At 43.6% G+C, this 26,915-nt stretch overlaps 2 protein-coding genes across 5 annotated transcripts in view; one reads left to right on the top strand and one right to left on the bottom strand.

Annotated features, from left to right (window-relative positions):
- The window catches only part of si:dkey-288a3.2 (protein phosphatase 1 regulatory subunit 37), a 66,012-nt gene extending 54,955 nt beyond the window's left edge, over nt 1-11,057 (bottom strand). Inside the window, exons 1-2 of the mRNA XM_034563438.1 lie at nt 10,898-11,057; nt 8,218-8,318 (exon numbers count right to left, since the gene is read on the bottom strand). Coding sequence (XP_034419329.1) covers nt 8,218-8,318; nt 10,898-11,057 — 261 coding nt within the window. The remainder of the gene's footprint in view (nt 1-8,217; nt 8,319-10,897) is intronic.
- Nucleotides 11,058-12,937: 1,880 nt separating this feature from the next.
- On the top strand, nt 12,938-23,881 carry vrk1 (VRK serine/threonine kinase 1). Of its 4 annotated transcripts, none has more exons than XM_034563685.1 (13): nt 12,938-13,040; nt 13,606-13,765; nt 13,969-15,168; nt 15,572-15,641; nt 16,264-16,351; nt 17,545-17,653; nt 18,765-18,857; nt 19,577-19,709; nt 20,169-20,289; nt 20,477-20,535; nt 21,447-21,616; nt 23,034-23,127; nt 23,543-23,881. In XM_034563685.1, exons 4-13 carry the CDS (start codon nt 15,617-15,619, stop codon nt 23,695-23,697), a joined length of 1,047 nt encoding a protein of 348 aa, XP_034419576.1. In that variant the 5' UTR covers nt 12,938-13,040; nt 13,606-13,765; nt 13,969-15,168; nt 15,572-15,616; the 3' UTR covers nt 23,698-23,881. The 4 variants fall into 4 exon arrangements, with proteins under 4 accessions (XP_034419576.1, XP_034419572.1, XP_034419575.1 ...); XM_034563681.1 differs by having other exon boundaries at nt 12,944-13,040; nt 13,969-14,024; XM_034563684.1 differs by having other exon boundaries at nt 12,963-13,040; nt 13,969-14,024; nt 23,037-23,127.
- Nucleotides 23,882-26,915: the final 3,034 nt, after the last annotated feature.

Here is a 26,915-nt window from a genome sequence, read left to right as displayed (position 1 = left end):
AGTTAAAGCATGGCGGCCTTAGACCCCGCTGGCTCCAACCTATTATTGTTTACCACTCCTATGAAGATGTCACCGACAGCAATCCTGTTTTATCCACTTTCAATATTTCAAAGCAGTGCAAAGGGGCCCAAGGGTGCAATAAAAAAAAGCTTTAAATAGTCTTCATCGCTGGTCCTCGGGGGAATCGCCCCTTGCCTGAAAAGACCTCATTTAATAAATTTGCTCTTTAGGCGTTCCTCTTTTCGTTTTGCATCGTCTTATTATAGATTAATTTGCATGCAGCTCTTTTGGTCTAAATATTGCTCCTCTTAGCTAATACTTAACCATACATATTTTACTCTTTCAGGAAGACCACCTACAACAGTTTCCAATGCATCTGGGTCCATTAGCACCTCGGAGATAATACGGCGGCTGTATGCTTAATGTAAGCACTGCTAAGTCTCTAATTTTCCACAAATAATTCCCCTTGATCTCAAGTCAAATTATGCAAAGGTTGGGGGGGGGGGGATAGACAGCAGCATGCTTTAACATGGTTGGTCTAAGTTAAAATAAGTATGTACATAAAATGAATTATAAATGGCAAACTGTGTGTTTCGAGTGTAGCTAAGAGAGAATAAGTTAGTTTATTTTGTTGGAGAGGGAGATAATTTGTGTGTGAGGAATATGCTTGTACTTGGGGGTGTGTCGTGTAATTCTGATGAATTCTAGTACATTATTAGACCCTTTTACAGTTTTTAAACAATGATGACATATGTGTGTGCACGCAGTTTGGTAACAGATGTACAGTGGAGTGTAATAGCTTGTCAAGCTACTTAAGGACATCCAAAATCAAGAATGCAATCTGAACAAATAAACTTTCCAGATCGATGTGCGAGTAGAACACATGAGCAAGTCGTCCAGTATTTTGTGGCCAGATATATTCATGTATCTGGTGGAGAAACCGAGTGTGTTATGTTACTCCAGCGAGACATTACGAGTCACTAGAAGCTTCCAACGATGAACGGTTATCTGTGGTCATGAACAGAGCGTCGAGCACCATGACAGGCAGCGCTTTGCCTTGATTGAGTTGAGCCTTTCGGATCAGTCCACTGGTGGTCCACACGTTTAATAGCTTGCTGTCATCGAGTGTCCGTGTCGGTGACACTCGGGGTCGCTCGTAGTGGCGGCAGCTGTTGAACACATGAAGGTGTCCTCTTAAAAGCCTTCAATCAATTTTAAATACAGACTCATCTGTGTTTATTATCTCAGCCAACCATTAACGCAAGTTACTACGAGTAACCACGGAGGCATTGGTCTGGAAGTCACCAGTTAACATGATCACTCGCATGTTGCTCTGAAACGGTCGTGATCCTGTTAGAAATATGTCAAACTTGAGTTTGCTGTTGGCGTATACATTCTGCCAGCTGAACATGCAACAAGCAGACCTTTTGATGCTGGTCACAGTTTAATTCAGTGTTTAAAGCTAACTCTTCTGGATGGCTGGGGCAAAACCACACTTCTATTGCCAACATGCATGTGCATATTTCTGAAGACGCAAATGGGTCTATACACCAATATGGGATTACCACTTAGTGTATGTATAATTAAACACAATGAGAGCAACACGTCTGCAGATATATATATATATATTGTCTTTTCTTTTCATTTCGTTTATTATATTTCAAGGAGAAATAAGCAATAAAGACAATCAGTGGGCTTTTTTAGTCACACTTTCTACAACCCTGTGTCTATGATGTACTATAATCTCCTTATAGCACAATAATCACAACACATTATGAAGCATTTTATAATAACTGAAGGTCAAGTGTCACAATAGTTCACAATTGCTGGTCACTCAATTACTTTTTTTTTCTTTGTAAGCATGATTATAATTTCCATAGTCCATAAAACATATAGTATATAAAAAAAGAAATATATATGTGACTCAGAGAGAAAGACAATAAATCATCATCACTGCTACAATACATTTTTTGCCAATCAGCTATCGCCTCTGCATCAATATTAACGTAAGTGTTGTGCACTATCCTGCACGTGTTGTTTACAGCTGTGAATTATTTGCATTGGCAAACTGACTTGAGCCCTGCTGCAGTTAACCTGCTCTTAGCCTCTTGTTCGGAGTGGAGACGCTGTAAGCGCTCTGCAGCAATAAGCCTGATTGAGGCTGATGGAAGCAAATGATTTGAATTATCCAAGGGATTTTAGTAAGTGTGTATACTCACTGTGTTACAGTGTGCATACGTAGGGCATGCTCACTGTTTCCGCCTGTCTGTGCGCTGTGCTTGAATAAAAGCTTGAGTCGGCAGTGGGAGCAAGTGGTGCAAGTGGAGCTGTGCGTTGTCAGGCCATAGTCTGACAACGCACAGCTCCACTCTCACCAAGTTATGGTGTTAGTATCGATCCTCTCTGCAGTGCTGTAATATCACTGCATGGTACACTTACTTCACGAGCAGAGTTGCTGATGTTGCATAGAAGATACACACACTTCTTCTGAGGCAATATTTCAATTAGCAGGTTCCATCTCCGCTGGGGTTTAGACCTCTAGCATGAGGATCTGCTTTTTTAACTGGCGACATGTTCGGGTTTATGGCAAACACCATGTTCAGTGGAATCAAACGAGAATAGGGCTTTTATACAAATCATAACTTAAAGTTACAAGGAACCTATTCATGGTCACCACAATCCGGCTTTGCAGCCACCTTCAGCCTGCAGTCAGAGCTCCGGCTTCTCCGCTGGTGGCTAACATCGACACGCTATTGGAGGCCCAGGCTTTATTACTGGGCCCGCTGGAGGGAAGGGGGGCTCAGGAGAACCAGAACCAGGATTGCGTGGATCAGACAGTTAGACCCTGCTGCAGAAAGATTGTTTTCTAAAGGCATTCTGGTGCTTGGGAACACAGAGACCGCCAAAATCAACTCTAAATGTGTTTTCTGGTAGTAGCTTTAAAGGAAGACTATATGGTTTATTACTACTATGGTCGTATTATTGCAGATCCAGCCATTGGTTCTACCAGGAACAACCAAATCAAACACCAGGACAACTAGGGTCTGATCTGCTGGCCACTGAGCAGCACCTCTGGAGCGGGCCAAGGGCCTTGCTCAAAGGCACCTCAGTGGTGGTAACGAGGGAGGGGAGAGCAGTACTTGCAAAGTCAATAACTGAGACTTTTAAAAGCAGCAACATCATCGGAAATGGGTCCAAGCAAGAAACACGGGCGGACCCACTTCAGGGCTCACCTTTGATGCCGTGTACCTAATTGTTTCCATTTACAGGGATTATTAGCAACATTATGCAGATAAAATGGTTCATACTGATCTAATCTTTCCAATCTTTATGCTTGTGACCCGTTAATCTGATTCTCCATGTCAGAGGGTTTATGACTATAAGATGTAAGCGGTTCAAACTAAGCGTAATTTGATTTTGAATAAATTATGAGGAATGAACTTTCATGTCGGACTAAACATGCACCGTCTGGTGAAGCCACGGTTAGAACACGCAGCCAGAAACAAGATGTGCTACTCAGGACCTATTAGATGGAGCTGTATCCAAAGGAGAGCATTACAGGTGTGATGGAGGGAGGCAGCTGACACACACACACACACACACACACACACACACACACACGCACACACACACACACAGATATTTGGCAACAGCAGTGCACCATCCACCCTCCCAGGGTAAAGAAGGTCTGTTTTTTTTAATGTCTTCTGGTCTGTCCTGGCTCTTAGTGTGAGTGTGTGTGTGTGTGTGTGTGTGTGTGGGCGGGGGGGGGGGGGGGGGGGGGGGTCAACGTTAGCTCTGAGCAGACGGTGTGCAGCACAGACCTGTGGAGCTAGCAGCTAACGGTTAACAGAGGTTGCATTGACTTTTGTTACAATATAATATACAATATGTGTTTCAGAAAAAAATTATTACGATGTATGAGATAAGTTCTAATCATATAATGTATATACGGAGTGGATGTAATCATCGTGGGCAACTGGCTCTGTGGTGAGCAGGGTCGTCCTTCAATCAGAGGATCGGTGGTTTGATCCCCAGCTCTGCTAGCCCATGACGATGTGTCCTTGGGCAAGGCACTTAACCCCAAAGTGTCTCACATAACTGTGCCTACGGTGTAAGCATGTGTGTGAATGTTAGTTAGTTGGTCCCTCTGGGCTCAGTCCTGGGTCCTCTTCTCTTCTCTCTGTACACCAACTCTCTCGGCTCTGTCATTCGCTCGCATGGCTTCACCTACCACAGCTATGCTGACGACACCCAACTGATCCTCTCGTTTCCCCAATCTGAAACACAGGTAGCAGCACGAATCTCTGCCGGTCTGACTGACATCTCTCAGTGGATGTCTGCACACCACCTGAAAATTAACCCGGACAAGACTGAACTACCAAGACACGACCTGACTTTCACTTTTAACAACTCAGTGTTAGCCCCGACCCCGACTGCCAGGAACCTCGGTGTGACACTCGACAGTCAACTCCTTGACTGCCAACATTACCGCAACAACACGCTCCTGTAGGTACATGCTGTACAACATCAGGAGAATACAACCTCTTCTTACGCAGAAGGCAGCACAGGTTCTGGTCCAGGCTCTGGTCATTTCACACCTAGACTACTGTAACTCCCTCCTGGCAGGTCTACCTGCTAAGGCCATCCAACCTCTGCAGCTCATCCAGAATGTAGCAGCTAGACTGGTCTTCAACCTCCCTAAATTCACCCACACTGCTCTGCTCCTCCGCTCCCTTCACTGGTTACCGGTGGCTGCAGCATTCGGTTCAAAACATTGGTCCTTGCGTACCGTGCTGCGAACAGATCGGGTTCCGTCATGGTCAAACCTTACATCCAGGACATGGTCTAACCTCACATCCAGGACATGGTCACATCCAGGACATGGTCTAACCTTACATCGAGGACATGGTCTAACCTCACATCCAGGACATGGTCTAACCTCACATCCAGGACATGGTCAAACCTCACATCCAGGACATGGTCTAACCTCACATCCAGGACATGGTCAAACCTTACATCCAGGACATGGTCTAACCTCACATCCAGGACATGGTCTAACCTCACATCCAGGACATGGTCTAACCTCACATCCAGGACATGGTCTAACCTCACATCCAGGACATGGTCAAACCTCACATCCAGGACATGGTCTAACCTCACATCCAGGACATGGTCTAACCTCACATCCAGGACATGGTCTAACCTCACATCCAGGACATGGTCAAACCTTACATCCAGGACATGGTCTAACCTCACATCCAGGACATGGTCTAACCTCACATCCAGGACATGGTCAAACCTTACATCCAGGACATGGTCAAACCTTACATCCAGGACATGGTCTAACCTCACATCCAGGACATGGTCTAACCTCACATCCAGGACATGGTCAAACCTTACATCCAGGACATGGTCAAACCTTACATCCAGGACATGGTCTAACCTCACATCCAGGACATGGTCAAACCTTACATCCAGGACATGGTCTAACCTTACATCCAGGACATGGTCTAACCTTACATCCAGGACATGGTCTAACCTCACATCCAGGACATGGTCAAACCTTCCATCCAGGACATGGTCTAACCTCACATCCAGGACATGGTCTAACCTCACATCCAGGACATGGTCAAACCTTACATCCAGGACATGGTCAAACCTCACATCCAGGACATGGTCAAACCTCACATCCAGGACATGGTCAAACCTTACATCCAGGACATGGTCTAACCTCACATCCAGGACATGGTCTAACCTCACATCCAGGACATGGTCAAACCTTACATCCAGGACATGGTCAAACCTTACATCCAGGACATGGTCTAACCTCACATCCAGGACATGGTCTAACCTCACATCCAGGACATGGTCAAACCTTACATCCAGGACATGGTCAAACCTTACATCCAGGACATGGTCAAACCTTACATCCAGGACATGGTCTAACCTCACATCCAGGACATGGTCTAACCTCACATCCAGGACATGGTCAAACCTTACATCCAGGACATGGTCAATCCTTACATCCAGGACATTGTCTAACCTCACATCCAGGACATGGTCAAACCTTACATCCAGGACATGGTCTAACCTTACATCCAGGACATGGTCTAACCTTACATTCAGGACATGGTCTAACCTCACATCCAGGACATGGTCAAACCTTCCATCCAGGACATGGTCTAACCTCACATCCAGGACATGGTCTAACCTCACATCCAGGACATGGTCAAACCTTACATCCAGGACATGGTCAAACCTCACATCCAGGACATGGTCTAACCTCACATCCAGGACATGGTCTAACCTCACATCCAGGACATGGTCAAACCTTACATCCAGGACATGGTCTAACCTCACATCCAGGACATGGTCTAACCTCACATCCAGGACATGGTCTAACCTTAAATCCAGGACATGGTCAAACCTCACATCCAGGACATGGTCAAACCTCACACCCAGGACATGGTCTAACCTTACATCCAGGACATGGTCTAACCTCACATCCAGGACATGGTAAAACCTCACATCCAGGACATGGTAAAACCGTACACCTCAGCCCGTTCACTCGGATCAGCATCTACCAATCGACTTGTGACTCCATCACTGCGAGACAATCACTCAACAAAATCACGACTGTTTGCTGTCCTGGCTCCTCAGTGGTGGAACAAGCTCCCCACTGACAGCAGAAAGTCTCTACATCTTCCGCCGGAAACTTAAAACACATCTTTTCCCACTATACATTGAATAAAAACAGATTAGCACTCACTTATGGTATTACTTATAGCACTTTGTAGTTTGGCTTTCTTGAAGAAATGTTACTTTCTTGATTCTTGTTGTTAATGGTTGTGCACTTATTGTAAGTCGCTTTGGATAAAAGCATCAGCTAAATGATATGTAATGAATGTGTGTGAATGTTAGTTACTGCTGATGTGCAGGTGGAACCGTAGCTCCTCCCATCAGTGTGTGAATAGGTGAATGATGTCATGTAAAGTGCTTTGAGTGGTTGGAAGACTAGAAAAGCGCAATACAAGTACAGGTCCATTACTATTTACTATTGTGACATCACCCATTGGTTTGTGGACTGCCTTTTGAAGCCGTCACCATGATTTAGTTTTTTTGTAGCCAATGAACGAAAGTGATCATATTTAGAATGCAGAGGAGTGAGGTAGAGACGCTGTATACAATATACTAGCTCTGGTAGTGGCAATGACCTGTCAATCTGCCCCGCCCTAAAGCATCCCCTGCTTTATGGTCTGGTTGACTCGAAATGACCATCATTTACTAAATGAACATCATGCTGTATTGAAGAAGACTTGGAACTAGAGATTGAGACCATAAACTCATGTTTACAATGTTTAGTGAGGGAATAAATCAAGAGAGAAGTAGAATAATTTTATATAGACTTCTATACAACCAGAGGAGTCGCCCCCTGGTGGTCAGGAGAGAGAATGCAGCTTTAACACATGAAGCATAGACTTCTATACAACCAGAGGAGTCGCCCCCCGGTGGTCAGGAGAAAGAAACCAGCTTTAACACATGAAGCATAGACTTCTATACAACCAGAGGAGTCGCCCCCCGGTTGTCAGTAGAGAGAATGCAGCTTTAACACATGAAGCATAGACTTCTATACAACCAGAGGAGTCGCCCCCCGGTTGTCAGTAGAGAGAATGCAGCTTTAACACATGAAGCACAGACTTCTATACAACCAGAGGAGTCGCCCCCTGGTGGTCAGGAGAGATAATTCCGCTTTTAAGACACTTTTGCATTGGCTTCATTCTGCAGAATCGGAGGTTGCCGCCTGGTTCTAATATTATCATGTTGTGTTCAAATGTAGTCTTGTAAAATGTATTTTTTGGCGAGAAACCTGAATAAAAATATGGGAGATGTTTTCACAACAATATAAAATAGATTAGAGAGGCAATTTGAACCTGTTTATTTTCCTGACAATAGCTCAGAGTGTTTATTGATCTGTTTTTTTTACCGTGGTATGAAATTGGAGAATCGTGGAATTTCACGAGTGTTGGTATCCAAAACAACAGTGTATTGTGACGTCCCTACAGTTTGACACAAATAACTTAGTGCGCTGCAGTATGAGCAGTGAGAGTCTCTGAAAACGGCACCACCCACAGAAACAAACCCAACAAAAAGACTTGCCTCGTGCTGCTTGACTGACATGTACAAAGACCAGAAGTGATATGTGAAGCTGTGTACCTGGAGCTGCTGCAGGATGTGAGCTCTGGGCTGGACCTGGTGTCTGCTGCAGCTCTGCTGGTACGCCACCATTACCTCCGTCAAGGTGAGGCAGCTGTCAACTAAAATAGAAGAACACACTCAGTCACTGCTTTATTGTCTCTGCATCCCAGTGAGCCACCAGCAACCATTCAAAAGTGCTTAAGGGGCTAAGAAATGCCATACGGTAAACTGTGCTGTGCTCTGAGTGTGTGTGTGTGTGTGTGTGTGTGTGTGTGTACTACAAGGAAGATGGCAGTCATCGAGAAGTGAGAAGGACATGAATGTCTGTCTGAGCAATAAATCAACCAATCAGGCATCTCAGTTTATCATCCACAGCCTTATGGGATAGGAAGTTCCAGATGTGAGGGACTACAGAGGATTTTATGATGGAAACACTTAAAAATGTTGATCCTTGTGTATCCTTCAAAAGCTGGATTGCATTTTAAAACGTTTCTTAGTTGAATACATTTTAGGGATGATAAAACAAAGATAAATAAAGACCTGGACAGCTTGCTTATAGCAGTAAGGTTAAAAGAACTAGTTATTGAAATTAAACATGAACGGATTAAATGTAGACAAAGTATTTATTTATGTGGCAATAAAACAAAATCTCTGGTGTTCTAGGGAGGATTGTTTTTACGTTCTATTTCTAATTATCTTCTACACTACTGGCTGAGTGTAGCATTAAGACTGGAAGGAGAGGGAACAGAGAGCCAAAGTTCAAACACAGAAACACTTCTAGCTGACCTTTAGAGGGAGCCATGTTGTGTAACTTGGCTCTGAGACATGTTCCCCATTGTCTGGAAATCTCAAGGTGACAAAGAAACTATGGGATGTTAGCGCCCCGGCCTTTAATAGATACAGGAGGTGACTTTTACATCTATGTTTACTTACAGATTAACAAATGATATCAAATGTAAATGATCAGTTTACAGCCGGATAAGCGGGTGATAATGGATGGATGGATGGATGATCAGTTTAGCCTGCTACCAGTCTTTATGCTCTCTCAAACTAATCCCATCCTGGCGTAGAATCGTCTATTACACCAAATGTCAAACTAGGAAGAGGAATATTAATTAGGACATTTACCCAATCAGATGAGGATATTAGTTGATTCAATATTTGTGAATCCATAATAGTTCTGGGACCTCATAGCCCAGCTTGGAACACAGACTGGGACTCAGCCTGAATGATTCAGCAGCAGTTTGAACTTGATCAACAACATTTGGTAGCATCGACTGCAAGCATCTCACAGGTCATCAGGTTTACAGGGATAGCTGGGGTGTCTGAGTGTATCAGCTACAGTATATGATGGTCAGTCTGAAGGAACAGACAGGAGTAGCCCTGTGCTGGGGCAAAGGAATGTACTGCTGGAGATGGGGGCAGCAGCCAAACATATGTTGGACACTTAAAGAAATAGATAGTGTATTCATAATATTTTCACTGCTTTACCTTGTCGTCAGACCGTCCTTTTGAATGAACAAAACCATTATCTATGGTTCCACTTTCAGCTATTCACATCCATTCATACACCCCAGGCACACAGGTTCGATCCCCGGCTCCACTCGTTCGATGTGTCCTTAGGCAAGACACTTAACCCCACATTGCAGTGTATGAATGGAAATGAATGTTAGTTAGTCCTGATGGGCACCTTCATGGTAGCCCCTCCCATCAGTGTGTGAATGTTAGTTAGTCCTGATGGGCACCTTCATGGTAGCCCCTCCCATCAGTGTGTGAATGTTAGTTAGTCCTGATGGGCACCTTCATGGTAGCCCCTCCCATCAGTGTGTGAATGTTAGTTAGTCCTGATGGGCACCTTCATGGTAGCCCCTCCTATCAGTGTGTGAATGTTAGTTAGTCCTGATGGGCACCTTCATGGTAGCCCCTCCTATCAGTGTGTGAATGTTAGTTAGTCCTGATGGGCACCTTCATGGTAGCCCCTCCCATCAGTGTGTGAATGTTAGTTAGTCCTGATGGTCACCTCTCATGGTAGCCCCTCCCATCAGTGTGTGAATGTTAGTTAGTCCTGATGGTCACCTCTCATGGTAGCCCCTCCCATCAGTGTGTGAATGTTAGTTAGTCCTGATGGGCACCTTCATGGTAGCCCCTCCCATCAGTGTGTGAATGTTAGTTAGTCCTGATGGGCACCTTCATGGTAGCCCCTCCCATCAGTGTGTGACATGTAGTGTTATAGAGCCCTTTACCATTCCAATCTGTTCAGCAGTAGTTGGAATAGCTTACTCTTTACCAAAGCCTTAACTATAACTTAAAAAACTATTTTTTGCATTGCAAAGTGTATTCTTGAAGAATATTAGCTTTTAGTTTGTGTATAGTTTGGAAACTAATATTACATGTAATTGACATGGTCTTAATCTAAAACAAGCTACATACTAATATCCTGAGATAATAGTGAATGGGTATTTACTGTGAGAAATTCACCAAATGCTACATTTCCAGATCTTGAAGGGACAAGTTGTTCATATTATACAGTATACAGCAAACAGCAGACATTCTTTACATATGTGGATGTTTATTTTTTTAATCACATATAAGTGAAAACAAACTATTTTCATTTAATGGCAACTTTAATGACCAGCAGGTCACCGGCATGACACTGTGATATGAAATCAACTTGACCCAAAGTCAAGCAGCAGCTTACCCGTTCTGTCTGTGTCCCTGTGCTCAGCGAAGCCGGACACTATCTGTCCATCAGGGGGGAAAGACACGTGCTTTTCTCCTTTACTTCTCTTCTTCTGGCCCTTGTTGTGTTTTTCTTCTCCGTCATCGCTCTGCTCATCATTGTCACTACAGTGGGTCATTCCTCTGTTCAGGACTCCACCGTGGAGCTTACAATTGGGGTTTGGAAGCAAAGGGTCTGTTCCCTTTGAGCAGGGAACACTCAGCGTGTCAACAACCACCGCATCTCCTCCAGCAGCCACAGCAACAGTTACTGAAGAAATACTAATAGAAAGAGGCAGCGGAAAAATAAATGTGTGCTACAGTTGACGTATAAACAGCTGTACTGTCTGCCCTCTGGGATGTGAAGTGCTGCTCTCCACTCTGTGATCACCCAGAAAGACAAGACACAAAATAATCAATATCTTATTCATGAGTTGTGCACCAGGTAGCAAGAGAAACCCAATATGTCTGTATCAAATGACACGTTCAAAATAGGTAAGGCTCTTCACATTTACATACAAACGTATGGTACAACGTATGGTACAAGTTTTTTTTCCTGGTTCAAAATGAGGCTGGCCCCTGTAAAGAAGTATAATATATAATAATATATATTTTTTATATTACCAATAGTTGAAATGACTATGTGAAATGTGTCACTCATGGTGACTAATTCACAGATAACCATAACCCGATGAACCAATGTTGTAGTCTCCCTCAGCACTACTGAGCTTTTTAGTCTATTTCAGCTCATTGTTTTGGTTTTCTGCACCATACAATCTGCTCTCATCACATTTTGAGAGTGGTTGTTGAACGTATTTGAGCATTTAGCAGAAAAAAAGACATACGTATCCCTCAGGAGTTGGTGGAGCCCAAACCAAGGGAAAAAAGAGAGTGGATATTGGACTTGCGTCCATGGAGTGGACACAGACATGACTCCAACTGAATGCTAATGTTGCTCTGTGTCTGCTGGTTGTGTAAAAAGACAACTGTTTGCTAACAAATTAGCCATAATAACTATATACGGTGATGATATGACAGATATTGTGTTTACACTGCCCCAACGTGGGCAGGAAATGAATGAATGCAGTTATAACAGGTGTTTTATGTTTATGTTGCAGAGGAAACCTCTTATTGTGATCACAGCTGTCTGGGTAAAATGGATCACTAAAAGCTTTTCTTTATTTATCATGCAGATTACCATCTAATTTACATTTGTATATTTATGACATACACAAAGTAATGAAATGGACAGATTCGCTAGTTAGAGAATTTTATTGAATGATTTTAAAATGCACTACAACAACAAACGTATTATAAAATACAGTATACCGTATAAAAAAAAGAGGATTATAAGTGTGTTTTCACTGCACAGTGCAGACCGTCAAAAACTGTCAGCTTTCAGAATAAATACTGTAGATTATTTTCTACTATTTGTTTTTCTATTTTACGGTTAATGTTGGAGTTGTATTCCATATTTTACCGTATGAATACAAGTGTTTACCACTAACACCATGTGTCAGAGTGCTGAGGGCACAGATGAAGCTATAGCTGCATCCTGAGTGTCTAATTAAGACACTGTTTGTCTCCTTTTTATCAGCTGTTGACAACCAAAGAAAAGAACCCGAGGCTACAATCACATTTATCAAAAACTCTTGAAGCATGAAGGACAAGTCAACAGCAGAAGATGTAAGGAATGTAACGTCCACACACACTAACGTTATGTTCAGACACAACTGTTAATCACATTTGCATGTTTATAAATCGTTAATGAAATACAAATGAAGTCAACTAATGTGTGTAGCAGAGTTATCATATACTGGCTTTACCACTGACTTTGAAATGTATTTATGGAATATGTAATGTTACCTATGAGTTGGAGCAAAGGCTCTACCTGCTCAGAAAACCCCATAGACTGGACATAAGAAGGTAAACCCCAAACGCCTCATGTTCCCTCCAACGACTTCAAGCACATAACGTTACACTTACTATGAATCTGACGTAAGATGCGCAGCGTACCTTCGACCAATAGAATAGCAGAGCGTCGTGACGCTACTTCCTGGCCGGTAGTTTTGCGGGAAGTTTGGTCCTCTCACGGCTTAACATACGATAAAGAGCAAGTCGAGGTGCGTATTCATCTTATCATTTAATCAAGCACGGTGGTGATTCTTAGGTCAACTGGCAGCGTCGCAGATATCCAAGAGCGTTTCTTAATAAACGTCACGTAGCAGCTAACGTGAGATGTGGAGGCTAACGTGACAGCGCGGTTAGCATTACAGCTAACTTTAACCGTTGTTTACGGAAGCGTAACGTTAACTTAACGCAGCCTTACTCGACCTACTCTCCCCGGTTACGCTCTTTAGTCACAAGGCAGCAGACTGCTCTCTTTGCACGCGCGTCACACATAGTGTTGTGTATCGACAGTGTACGTGTTTTTAAAAGTAGTTACGTTTATCGAACGTGAAAGCTTGTAGATACCTTTTAACGTTACTGCTGAGTAACGTGCTAACCTAGGTAGAGTTTAGCTAACACTAGTAACTTCACTAGTAACACCCGGTCACATGCGTCACATGCGGTTAGCTCCGTGTAACTAGTTAGCTAACTTACACGTAGAACACCTCCTCATCACCCCGTCAGGCTGCACGCAGGAAGGTAACCGGAAGTATAACGTTAGTTGGCCGTGCGTTGCAGATGCCACCGAAAGCTAAGGCGGCGGGGAAAGGCAGAGCTCCAGCAAAGAGGAAGCTGGCAGAGGAGTTCCCACCCGGAGAGGTCCTGACAGACACCGGGAAGAAGGCCTGGAAGTTGGGTGCTCCAATCGGCCAGGGTGGCTTCGGCCTCATCTATCTGGGTAAGAACAGATGTAAAGGAATATGTAATGTAAAAGAATCTGTTCAACAGTCAAACATGTCATGTGAAAAGACTTCCAGAGATGATTTGACGGCAACCTTTTTCTCAAACTTAATCAATACAACATCATTTATAATATCCTGCAAAGCCTTCCATGTTTTCAACATTCCTCTAACTTGATGCTGATTCCTTTTCTGTCCCCAGCTGATGAGAATTCTGCAAAACCTGTGGGTGCTGATGCTCCTTATGTCATCAAAGTGGTACGACTCTGAACACCCTCTAAAATGTCTTGTGCAGAGGAACATACTACATCCTAGATAGGATTACAGCCCGCTGCAATTGAGCAGTGTGATGACGCTTCAAATGTTACTCGCATCACATACATGTGTATGTTTTCATTGTTTGAGTGGACAGTAGATGGAGTGGGTTAGCACAAGGGCCCAACAAGTGGTCAGATTGTACTTTGGCAAGATCAAGTTAGAACTGTTGTCAAATACATTCTCAGTAACTAACACTCATGAAATCTTGTTGACTCACCGATTAGTTGATTTAAATGTCAGATCTGTAAAAACGAGTTTCTCCTCAAAGAATCGCACAAAAGCACCACTTAAAATCTTGTGTTTCCCAGAGATGGGCTCTTGGAAATAAGCATTCGGCGTGAAAAAATCCATTCAAAATGACTAAATCTTGGTTAACTAATACCCAAATAACTGATTTGTCTAGACTGAAAGGGGGCCGCCCTAGATCATGCCCGTAATTTATTTATTTATTTATTTATTTATTTATGATGTATATATTTAGGTATTGGATTGAAAAAGTAGACTCTCAACTTTACAAAAATGACAAATTAAGTGAAAGAAGTTCTTTACAGAAATAGCCCTCAGTGTTATCCTTGTGATTATCTGTTTTCTATCAAGACTAGTGGTGTACTGGATCATAGTTGATCCATGATCCGTACGGCTACCCCCTTACACACCAAGCCAACAGGCAGCAGGCAGCTTCTCATTTTTAGTTGGCATTGATCCTCACTTTCTTCATCAGGCCATATCAGCTATCGCTGGTTGATGTTAATTGAGTGATTTACTAGATGACAGACCAACATTTAACTGGTCTGTCGTCTGGTTTGTGTGCTCTCTGAAGCCAGTGTCTCTACTCAGTCAAAGATTGTCTATGAGGTAAGATAATCACTTTGCAGCAACTCTGTTCTGTCATTCCAACAACTCAAACCAAAGATTTACGGTGGCAGATAGATTTTCCTTCTATTCAGAGATCCCTTTTTTTAAGCAATTCATTAGTTAAAAATAGTCAAGGGTTATGGTTACTTGTTTCCATATTTCTACTGTTTCAGATACACTTCTTCAGCGTTCTCTGGTAAATATGTTCTGCTACCTGCCACAGTGACAGGTGAGGGAAAACAAAAGCCAGGCCCGACATATAACATACTTCAGAGATTTTGCTGTACTGTTTGTCCTGAACGAACAGTCAACCATCCAAAGATATAAATGTTACTATCAGAGATCGAAGAAGATCTGCAAATATTCACATTTGAAGCAGTACATCAAAAATCCTTCCTTCATTTCAATGAGAGCTCTGTGTGTCATAGTATTTTACATCACTGTCTCATAAGACATCATTGAGTTCATAGATGTCAACTTGTTGTAGAGGTCGGGAACAGTCATACACTGGACCTTTTTGAATAGTATTTCATTTTTTCACCTGCACCTGTAGCAACAGTCCCCTGTTTTCGCAGTCCTCACGCCTGTGAAATTGAATCCAGACATAAATGCAGTTGTTATTGTGTCCACAGGAGCCCAGTGACAATGGACCACTGTTCTCTGAGCTCAAGTTTTACATGAGAGCTGCTAAGCCTGACCTGAGTAAGTCGACTTATCCTTACACACACACACACACACACACACACACACACACACTCACACACTAGCATGATGACACAAAAATAAAGGGAGCCATGTGATCATAACACAACAGTCTCTCACCACCAGGGCAAACAAATAAAAGAAAGCCAACTTTCTTAATTAAAAAAGACAATCTTGTAGCTGAGGCACGGAGGGGCCCTGCAGAGGAAGGGAAGCTTTTGGTGGCAGCTCCATTGGCCCCCAGGCCACAGCTTTGCATTTTATATAATAACAATCCAAATGTCAATCTCCCCTGACAATTAACTGTTATATTACTAAGGAACCAAAGGCTCATATTTTATTCATGCTGGAATCTCACGTTGTTGGTAAATATTTGTCCCAGCAGCAGATTAGCTTGCGGCCACGCTGCCCGCCCCCCAACAGAAATATATACTCTTATTACTTTGAGCAACACAGCCATCACCGACTTGCTCCAGCTCCAGTTAGCTGTGTGTTCACAAGAAACCAAGCTGTCTTTGATTTGCATGATGTACATTTCAGGGATTTACACGCATGCTTTTTGGACACTTTGGCCAGAAAAAGTGCCCCAAACATTTCTGATAAATGTCATCTTGTCCTGCAGTTCAGAGCTGGATGAAGTCTCACAAGTTGAAAACTCTGGGTGTTCCCAGGTACTGGGGCTCAGGTCTTCATGAGAGAGGAGGGAAAAGGTAAGGCTTTGACCAGGATCCTGTATCATGTGTCACCTAGTTTCATCTTCCAGCACTTACTAAACACCACAACAACTCCGGTTCAAGGACTTCTTTTTTCTTTGGAAACAAACCCCACATGCACACACCAGTTTCAGTCTGAGGAGTTGCAGTTCATGAAAAGTAATTAAGTCTTTATTAATTTAACAGCTTTTGGATGCACAGACTAAATGCAAGTAAGTAGATCATTTATTAATTTGCACATAGCAATTTAGCCATCCAAATATAAATATGAATTGTATGCAACTAACTTGTATATCTGTTGTTTACCAAATTGAAATAAAAATGGAATTTTCTTAACTATGACTGGCGATAAGGTCACATAAATTATTCCCACAAAGTTCCCCATAAAAGGCAGTATCAAAATAAGAGCACATACTAATGGTATAACGTATCTGTATCTTTCTGATTTAAAATGAGCTACTTCTTAGCTAGCTGGTGGCAGAACCAAACCCTCTAGTTCCCCATCTGCCCTATGAAGAGCAGCATGTGGTGGCTTCACATCTAGTGTTTAGGTGGGCACCTCCTAGAGCAAAGTAAGGAATCTCTAGGAAATTAAATGGATTCATTCACATTTTTTTACAGATGCTCTTTTGACCTCAAAATATACATTCACCCACTATCAAATCAGCAGGTTGCAGTAAAGTGTCGACTTGTATATGTGGACGCATATGGAAAAGTATAACCACGGCCATAAACGGAGTTCAAGTACAGAGGACACAAATGCATTACAGGCACTATGCAGGGAAGGCAAGTCAGTAGAGATGGCCGTTGGATATTTGTTTATTCTAGGAGAGGCTTTGAGTTTGACCGTGACCTCGACGTGACCGACCAGTAAACTATTCACTGCCATTTTTGCATACCTTTTTTTTAATTTTTTCAGTTTTTACATACCTTTTTTTAAAATCATGTACAATAACTCTGTCTCAAGACACAGATTATAAGAGAACAAGAACTTAATGGATCCAGCATGTGAAACTGGGGTTATTGTTACATTGGCCTCCAATTCCATTCTGAGTGACATTAAGAAAGCCTCCTCTAACTTGCCTTAAGCTGAACCCCGTCTATGGTCCTGATCCATTGGAAGGTTCTGCTGTTGTGCAGTGTCATAGCTCTATCTTGTGAAGTAAAGAAGGGTTCTCCTCATATTCCAGGTACAGGTTCATGGTGATCGACAGGCTTGGCACAGACCTGCAGAAGAAGTTTGAAGAATGTGGAAGGAGGTTCCCCAGGAAACTGGTCCTGCAGCTCGGTCTTCGACTGGTTGGTCATGTCATCATCACATGGTTTCTTTTTGCTTTCATGTTTCCCACTGAATTGCAATGGCTTCCACAAACAGCTGTTATTCATAAATGATTGTAAACGTTTCAGTTCTGAATCTGAAAGACGACCGATCAAACTATTAAGAACAAATATCAGCTGATAACCATCGGTGGCCACCTGTGACCAGATCGATATGCGGCAATGCACTACAACACACGAGCCTTACAATTCGATCAATGCAGCACTTTAAAGTCAATGATGCGCCGGTGTGAAAGGAAAGCCTCCTGTATGTCAAGTCATTTGCTTTTTTGTCCTAATAATTAACGGGTTAGTTACCGGTTAACGGGTGTCAGGCTGTCAAAAGTAAAATGAACCAAAACTGACATCCCTAATCTGGGCCATTGCATTTCTTTATACCTCGTATTAATGAAGGTTTTTGTTCTCCTCCATTATGTCCATAATGTGATTGAGTTTCTGTATGTCAATGATGTCATTCAGACCGTTATATTAGAACAATGTAGAGGATCAGAAATGCGGTTTATTTCCTTTTCAAAATGTTTCTGTTAAAATTATATAATAGGTGAGTTATTTTTAAAGGGTAAAATACCCACAATACTAACTAACCATCATTTATATATTTAAACATAAATTTTAAGAGAACAAAACAACTTAAAATATCACCCTAATATAGGTTATCAACTATGGTTAATGTCATTTTACAACGCATCTCTTTAAGGCTGTTTTCTCTTAAACAGAAATCTCCACTTCAGCAGCACTCACATCCACCAAGCGGTCCACTTTCATGCCTCTCTATAATCTAAAGGCCTGGTTTATTAACAATGGTACAACTAAAATCATGGCAAACAGTATTTATAATGGTTCTTGAGTATGCTCTGATGTATGGAGTAATAAAAGAGATATCCAAAATCCCCCCTGTAAAAACATTGACTCTAATATGTCAACTAAATGAAACAAGGATAATTGTCTTGACACAAGGGGAAGTTTTCTGCTATGGCCCCTTCCTGTGACCACCTCCAGGTGTGGTCTGAATACATTCTGATAACAAGAGTCACTCGTGCATTAACACCTCTTTTTTCTTTTCCTTGTTTAGCTGGAAGTTCTGGAGTACATCCATGAACATGAGTATGTGCATGCTGACATCAAGGCATCCAACCTCATGTTGAGCCACAGTGACCCCAACCAGGTCAGTAGAAGTTAGAGCGTCCTGAGTCTCTTCAGGGGAAAGGAAACCCCAAAGAAGCTTTGACAGCCTGAACCGTTTCTTAATGTTGTGAATCTACGGTGCTCCTCTGACCCCAGCACCGCTGCCTGAAAGCAGGGAGGTGATTGGGTTTTTGATCGTAACACGCTGGTGCTGCTTCATTAGATTAATTAGGTGTGTGTGTGTGTGTGTGTGTGTGTGCGTGTGTGTGTGTTCCAAGCGGGAAGATTAGATGGCAGCAGCTAAGCGCTTTTCTAGCAAACAAGGCAGGGACAAATATTTAATTTGAAGATTAATAATGTATCATTGGTGGTGTTATTAAAGAGCTATTTATAAATGACAATTTAAAAAAACCTCCCCTCAGGATTTTCATATTAGGTACGGTTGTTTTCTTCTTTATCTATGCTATTTGTATGTTTTCCCCTGGAGTTACTGAGATATATGTTTGGTCTTATTTCTGCACGTCTCTTTATTAAAGCCAATAACCAACTCTAGTATAAAAGCACAATGCAGACATCCTAATAACAATGAAGCTTTTGTAGGTGTAATTCAAATTCTAAAAGTGCATAATGATCTGCTCTAAATGTTTTTTCCGTGTGATTCCTGGAGACAGTCCACATGTTTTTGTCTCAATGTACAACGTGTTGAATGTGACTGTGTCCCTGGCCTCTGTGCATGTCTGAATCAGTGTCTTCTTCTAGGTTTACTTGGTAGACTATGGGCTGGCATATAGGTACGCACCTGAAAGTGTCCTTAAAGTGTACAAGGAAGATCCCAAGAGATGTCACGATGGTACCATTGAGTTCACAAGCATCGACGCCCACAAAGGAGCAAGTAGGTACACGTATACTACTAGTAGCTCTATATCATCAAATCCAGCTGGTCACACACACAGGATACACATTACATCTGTTATTCTTCATGTGAGAAACCTTTGACTTTGAAAGGTTCACATTGCATCGACACTATTGGCTTCATTGAGCTGCTTCTGGTCACAGATGTGTTTCCTTACTTTGAGGATCATTTGTGATTTTGGGCAATACTAAATGAATTGAAAAATGACCTCGGAGGGCTTTACAATCTGTACACGTACGACGTCCATCGGTTCAGGAAAAACTCCCACAAAAAAAAAACGTATAGTCATAAGATTGATATGAATCTTCAATCGTTTTCCAAAATGTTTGTTGTGAGAGAGAAGCAGTCACTGGTAACAGTGCATTTCCTCTCGTATTGCTGCTGTTGCCACTGGTGCCGGTACAAGCTGCTCACAGTGCCGTGGTGCTTGGTCTCCAGCTGCATGTAGGCGGAGCGACCTGGAGATCCTGTGCTACTGCATGGTCCAGTGGCTGTGTGGACGGCTGCCCTGGGAGGACAAGCTGCAGGACCCCCTCTACGTCAGAGACTCCAAAATCAGGTGGGAGAGGCACACCTGCATGCTGAGCTCACATCGCCACAGAGTTCACTGAATGCATGAGGTGGTCTGCTGCATCTAGGCAGGCACACGTTTGGAATGTGGGGATGAGGTGTGAGGTGTGATGAAGCTAAGACTGTGCAAACTTTTAGAGTAAAAATAATCACAATGCTTGTCTTTTCTCTTCCAGGAGCCAAGAAAATATATCGGAGTTTATGACCAAGTGTTTCTCATCTCAAGACAAGCCAGGTAAGACACACTCACGCAGAAGGCAACACACGGGGGTTTCTTTGCCATTAAGAATAGACACCAGTAAAACAATTGGCTAATATTACCAATGACCCTCCAGTTTCTCCAGCTGCTTAATAGCCCAGTAGTACATAGCTGTCTGTAGCTTCTAGCTGTGTAAGGATTATACCAGTCCTTTAGCAGAAAGAGCATCAATAGAAAAGAGTTCAGACCAAAGCACCTCACTGTACCCAGCCAGCCTGTGTGTGTGTGTGTGTGCCTACATTTTCCTCCCCAGATTTAAGTCAATTTTATTCATCTAGCCCAATAATCACACATATGCCTCAAGGGGATTTACAATCTGCTCATCATACGAGTTGTCCTCTTCGACCCACAACTCAGAGAATGAAACCAAGGGCCTTATGCTTTAAACCGACACCTATAATTTTTACTGTACCACAATATATATTGCTATCACAATTTAAAGTTGTTGTATCCTCATTAAGGACATCCTTGATCTAATCATGGCCCTCTGGAGCAACACAACTTGATTGTCATTAGCTAGAAGTCTGATGACGCGCTGCAGGGAACATGCGGCGCTCCGACTGTAAACGTCTCACGGTGGTAAGAGTTTCCATGTGAATGTTGGCACTTTGACCTGCAGGCAGCAGAGACGGAGCACACCTCCTTCTTTGAGTGTGTTTGTGACGGTCAAGTCTGAGGAAAGTCACACAGGATCAGGAGGGATGTTATGGTGACGACAGCGTGTTGGAAGAGGGAGACGTTCGCCTCCAGTCGGGGTCATTCGTGTAGTCCCCGTCACAAGACAAGGGGCCATGTCACTAAACACACTGGGCATATGCAGTGTACAAAGGAAAAGATGACAGACTTAGCATTTGGTTTATGATGACCGCCATGCCGTTGTGTTGCAGCTGAGATCCAGAGCTTCATGGAGGAGGTTACGTCTCTGGGCTACGAAGACAAACCGCCGTACGAGAAGCTGCGCTCCATCCTGCAGGCTGGACTGGAAGCCATCCAGGCTAAAGATGACGGCAAGCTGAAGTTCACTCCTGTCAGTGCAAGCGTTTCACCCCCCGCCCAGGTACACACACACACACACACACACACGCACAGTATGAAGTACAGTATTTATGTTACTTTGCTCTGCTCATCATGTCACTTAGCTAAGCTACCGCCGAGGTGTTGATCAGTAGGATCAAAACCACAGTTTATAAATACTGCTACGAGGTAAAGTCCAAGTAGAGAAGTATAATCAGCAAAATGTACTCCAAGCAGCTTGAATGAATATCTTCATAGTGAGTGTTGGCTCCTTGTTTAGCTCGCTGGCTGTAGCGCTCATTGGCGTCTCTAAAGCCCACTGCGCTCCCTGCTCAGCAGACAGACCCGTCAGAGGAAGCTGAGCGCGGTGGAGCATTTAGAATGTTTGACACAACATTGTTTAACACATTGTTTTAAGTGGCTTAATCTGTTATAAAGTATCAAAGGGAAAACTACTCATTATGCTGAATGGCCCATTGCTGATGTTACAATATTATATTTTATTTTTGGATTTTGATTAATGAAGTCAAACTTTAATGTTGCAATGAGAGGTGGGATTAATTTAAATAACTTCACATACTGCTGAATTTATAATAATGCATATTCATTTATCCAATCATATTTTAAATTTTTTAATCTCCATACTGACTCGTCAATTCAGTTTATAACGGAAATAAATGTTCGATGTCTGAGACTAAAAATGTCTGCTTGGTGGGCCGATGGAATAAGAGCATGGTGTCGCTCTCACTGAGCTACAGTCAAACTACTGCTGGACCTCCAGCCTGTTGAGGACCCGTTTGTCCATGATGCCTTGAGGTTCTCTTCCACCATCTCCGCTCGGCTCTGGTAATCACAGTAGAACGCTCATTGGGTTTGTTTCCTAGAAAGTCCATGTGGTGGTTTTTTGGGGTAATGAAACATGACTTTAATCCAATAAGTAACAATAGCCAATAAACAATGGCTGGTGTGTGTGTGTGTGTGTGTGTGTGTGTGTGTGTGTGTGTGTGCGCACATATATATACATGTATGTATACGTGTGTGTGTATATATATATTTTTTATTTATTACACACACGCACACTTATTTTTATTTCCCCCCCTGCTCTCGGTGCATATGGAGGATGCCACTGGGGACATGGATTTGCCAGCTGAAAGGTTACCGGGCCCCGGCGCTGGTTATTGTATGTAATTATCCCGCCAATCTGTTCACCTCAGCGGGCGCTGCGTGTTGATCATGAGGTAGCAATTGTCAAAATGGAAAAGGGGGCCGAGTGAGCGATGGTTCAGGCTGAGAGTGTAGCTTCATTATAGAGGCCCGTGAAGAAGGGAGGGAGACGGGCGGAGGAGTGGATCGCTCTGTGTCCCGTATATATTTGTGCAGCCAGGACAGAGTTCATGGGAACCTCTGCACTGGTTCTTTCATCTTCCTCTGGTCACTAACTAGTTAATTTTTCTTTCCAGAAGACCAACAAGAGAAAGAAGGTAGCAGATGAAGCCGATGAGAGTGAGACAGATGGAGGTCTCATCAAGAAGAAGAGAGTCCCAAAGAAAAGAGGTAAATAAAACTGTTGTCCAGTTTCCTTATCGAGCCGTTGTTCTCTCCTCACTTTATTGCCGGGTTAGTGATACCCTATTCCAGCTCGAGACACTTTCCTGGGTCGGTCAAGCAGATGTGACCAAATGCAAAGCCCATTTAAAACAACCTGCTGAACAACCAGTTGATGTTTTTATGAAAAACCACTAAACATGAAATTACATCCAAGTCTCTTTTTCCACGATGAGCATTTGAAAGAGCTCCATCTGTGCTCCGTGTGGTAAATGTCTTTGTGCTTTGATTGAAATGAGCACGTGGCCTTTAAATGGACGGATAATCCAACATGCGTTCAGTGATGGAGTTCAGACTGACAGAAGGCTTGTAGCAGGTAGCAGAGTGTTTGGCTTTAGTGCGTAAACATGATCTCCTTCCTCAGCAGTCAAAAGTCCTAAAAAAACGGCCCGACCAAGGAAGGCACCCAGCACTGTAAAACTGAGCGACCCTGAATCCAGACTGGTGGAGACGGGCACCCAGACGTCACCCGGGCTCGTCCTGAGATCCGCAGGCAGACTCAAGAAAAGCAGAGCCTAAGCACCCACCTCCTCCTCCTCCTCCTCACTCCTCCTCACTCCTCCTGTCCTTCCTCTGCTTCTTAAGTCTCCTTTTCAACTTTTATATGGTTTCTATCTGTTACACACTGCTACATGTTGACGTTTGATTGTATTTGGTGTGGTTGAAGCCAGATCTATTGAAATAAAGAGGAAATTAAATTGTCCGACTGTTTTTAATTGACTTTCAATGTCCACCTTCTAGTGATTTTTAACACACTAAATAAAGTTTAACTTTAGTTCCAGTATAATCTGTTTTGGGTTTGGCTGATTTGTTGATATATGACATGAATAACAACTCTGAGGTTGCCAGTTTGTGAAGAATCCCTCTGAAAAGGGTTTGTTTGTTCTCAACAATAAAACTGTTAAAGATGTTGGTTATCCATTAAGAAATACTTTGTAATAAGCCTCCATGTGTCATTGACACATGTTATAAGCTGTTTATGAGCCAATGAAACGCGTCAGGGCTCTGGGTGCAGACCTGTGAAGGGTTGGAGTGAGTTGTGATGCATTTACTTGTGTGGGGAAAAGAGGCTTTCTGAAGATGCTCTTTAAACACTCGAGCAAGATGAACGTGAATGTCACGTTTTCCCCCAACCTTTATGGGAATAAATGCACCGCCGCTGAGCTAATGCATATGTTTAAGAGCAGATTTTCAGAATAGCCCTGGCCAAATCTTGCATTTGCAAATAAGTGCAGCTCTTTGTCCTCCTGTCCATCTCGTTCCTGCTGCTGAAATGTCACATGTCTGATCGTCCAGCTCTGACAGACATCTTTTCAAATGGTGCGAGTTGTTTCCATTACAGTGAGTGTACAGGAGGACATTTCACACATGAAGAGCTGCTGACAGGCTGTCCATCCACACTTGTCCTCCAGCTTCTGGACCGTCCCCGATGGTACCCTCCACCTCCCTCATTAACTCCCAACAGCCCCCCCCCCCCTCCCCTCTGTCCCCATGGAGGAAGACATCTCCACTAATGTCAGTGTTGTGAGGGCCCTCAGGGGCCCCCATGGCGGCTGGTGGCTCACCATCGATTGTTCCAGCCTCTTCAGGAGTAAAGAGCCCCCCTGCCTGGCTTCCCCCCCCCCCCCCCACTCCCCTCCCCTCACACAGACACTGACCTTGGGGGCGCCACAGCCACGGTCCCGCAGTAGGGGGCAGTAGTACATAATGATGGCAAATGGATGTAGGGGGGTTGGGTTGGGTTGGGTTGGGTTGGGGGGCGGGGGGGCAAAGGGACAGCACTTAGACAGAAAACATGGTGGTGTTGTGTTTTTCATTGAGCATGGCCGTGTTATCCAGTGGCCGGCCTGCCAGGCAGCTGTTGGTCGTGTGTCGGCTGCGGTCGGCCTCCGACCGGCGGAGCGTGACAGCCTCGCAGCGGTGGCCTAACCACCGCTCTCGTGATACGGGCGCCACCCCTCCCCGGGCCAACGCGCCAATATCTCGATAACCGCTTCCCCCGGGCCGCTGGCTTTTCCAGTGTTTGTGACAATTGTCAGCGTTTTGGTTGGGAGGAGGGGGGGCGGGGGCAACAGTATTGAAACTGAAAAGTAAGGTACAGGTTTGGTGAAGGGTCCAGAAAAGCAGCCTTGGAATGTTTTCCCATTGCATTCTCACAGCTGATGTTTTTCAGGTCGTGTTCAAATGCATGGCGCCCGTGAGAGAGCGGAGGCGTGGACTCAAAATGTAAAACAACTCGCAGCCCGACTTTGACTTCAACGCGGTGACTTGAGCCTTCTGTGCACGAAAGGAACTCCAATCCAACAGCAAGCAGCTACACCGGTCGGTGCAAACCAGCAGGCCAACACATGTTCTTTGGTGTTCTGTCTGGATCTCCAGGTTCACACGTCGGTGTCGACACTCACATGCTGATATATTCTCATAAAACACATTGTAGACTTTTCTGTTGGCTTCTCTCTGAAAATCGCTTTTCCGTTTTTCCAAACGTTTGATCATATTTCTTCAGAGTGCAGTTAGTGACAGTGTGAACTCCACGGTTTTGTCGCTCTGACAGCCTGACGGAGTAGGGGGCGGGACTTAGCGAAGGGTCAAGTGCATATGGTGGATTTAAGAGCTTCAAAGGGTGTAAAGGTGTGTGTAAGTGTGTGTGTGTGTGTGTGTGTGGACAGTGACGTGCTACTCGGACTACACAGGATGTGAGAAGGTTTTCTACTGTTTCTTTAAAGTCTTTCCCCGACTTTAACCAATTTATTTTAATTGGCTGACCTGAATGATGCAGCTCCTGATGGTGTTATTATTGTGGCCAACAGTATTACGTTTCCAATGTGAAGCTGGCCACTTGAACATAGAGCAGATATTTCCACTGGGACTTGGGGAATTACCTCAATTTTCTGAATCACTTTGAGATGGAGCCGTTTCCAGCTGCAGAAACACCAGGAAGCTTCCAGTGTCTTCACAATGTGGCTGCTGGAGAAGCAGTAGCCAGACCCAGGCTCTGATTGGTTAAGCTGGTTGTGGACATCTACTCCTGTAGAGGAAGACACCGCCCAGGGTCAAATAAACTATTGCCTCAGCATGTTCAGTATGTCAGGAAACAAAAACTACCTATAATATATAACTTGGTTTATGATTAATGTTCTCCTAAAAAGACGAGGACCTTTTGTGTCTTCTTTATTCGTGAAGGTGATTTACTTAAATACAGACATTTACAAAGCATTTCTTATGTGCCTGTTCAATTGTTCGACTGCACCACAATATTTCCATCATAATGTGTTTTTTTTTTGCATTCCCATAGTTTCGGGATTTCTTCATTTTTTTTTTTTTTTTGGAAAGGAAAAATGTGTTTTCAATTTGTTCGAAAAAGTAAAAGCGACTGTTATGACGGATCGCGCCTGGAGTTGTTTGTGGCCAAACAATGTGTAAGTCATGCTTATGCTTCTGAAAGTTACCTGGAGGCTCAGTGAGGAACTTTGAAAGTGTTCAGGCACCGTGTACGTTGAAGACGGCGGAGGTGTTTGAAGGTGTGTGGAGGCTGCAGCCGGCGCCACGTGAGCCTGAACATCTGCCGGCTGTGTTCTCCCTCGCAGCTCGGCAGCCGTCACACTGTTATTCCCGTTTCCTTCTCTCTGTTCTTGGCTTGTTTGTGTGTTTGTGTGTGAATGCACGGGATATGTGGGTGTACAGAGGGCCGCGTGTGTCCGTGGAAGGCTGCCGTTCTTGTACCTGCCGTAGTTCCC

This window comes from Cyclopterus lumpus, chromosome 22, assembly GCF_009769545.1.
Source record: "Cyclopterus lumpus isolate fCycLum1 chromosome 22, fCycLum1.pri, whole genome shotgun sequence".
NCBI classification, from domain to species: domain Eukaryota; kingdom Metazoa; phylum Chordata; class Actinopteri; order Perciformes; family Cyclopteridae; genus Cyclopterus; species Cyclopterus lumpus.
Note: the sequence above shows the minus strand (reverse complement) of the source record. Positions and strands in the feature narration are given on the sequence as shown.

Coding starts and splice junctions, on each gene's coding strand:
- vrk1 (XM_034563681.1), top strand. CDS start 13,606: ATGCCACCGAAAGCTAAGGCGGCGGGGAAAGGCAGAGCTCCAGCAAAG. Junction 17,654..18,764: donor TGCAGCTCGGTCTTCGACTG/GTTGGTCATGTC, acceptor TTCCTTGTTTAG/CTGGAAGTTCTGGAGTACAT. Junction 19,710..20,168: donor CGACGCCCACAAAGGAGCAA/GTAGGTACACGT, acceptor CTTGGTCTCCAG/CTGCATGTAGGCGGAGCGAC.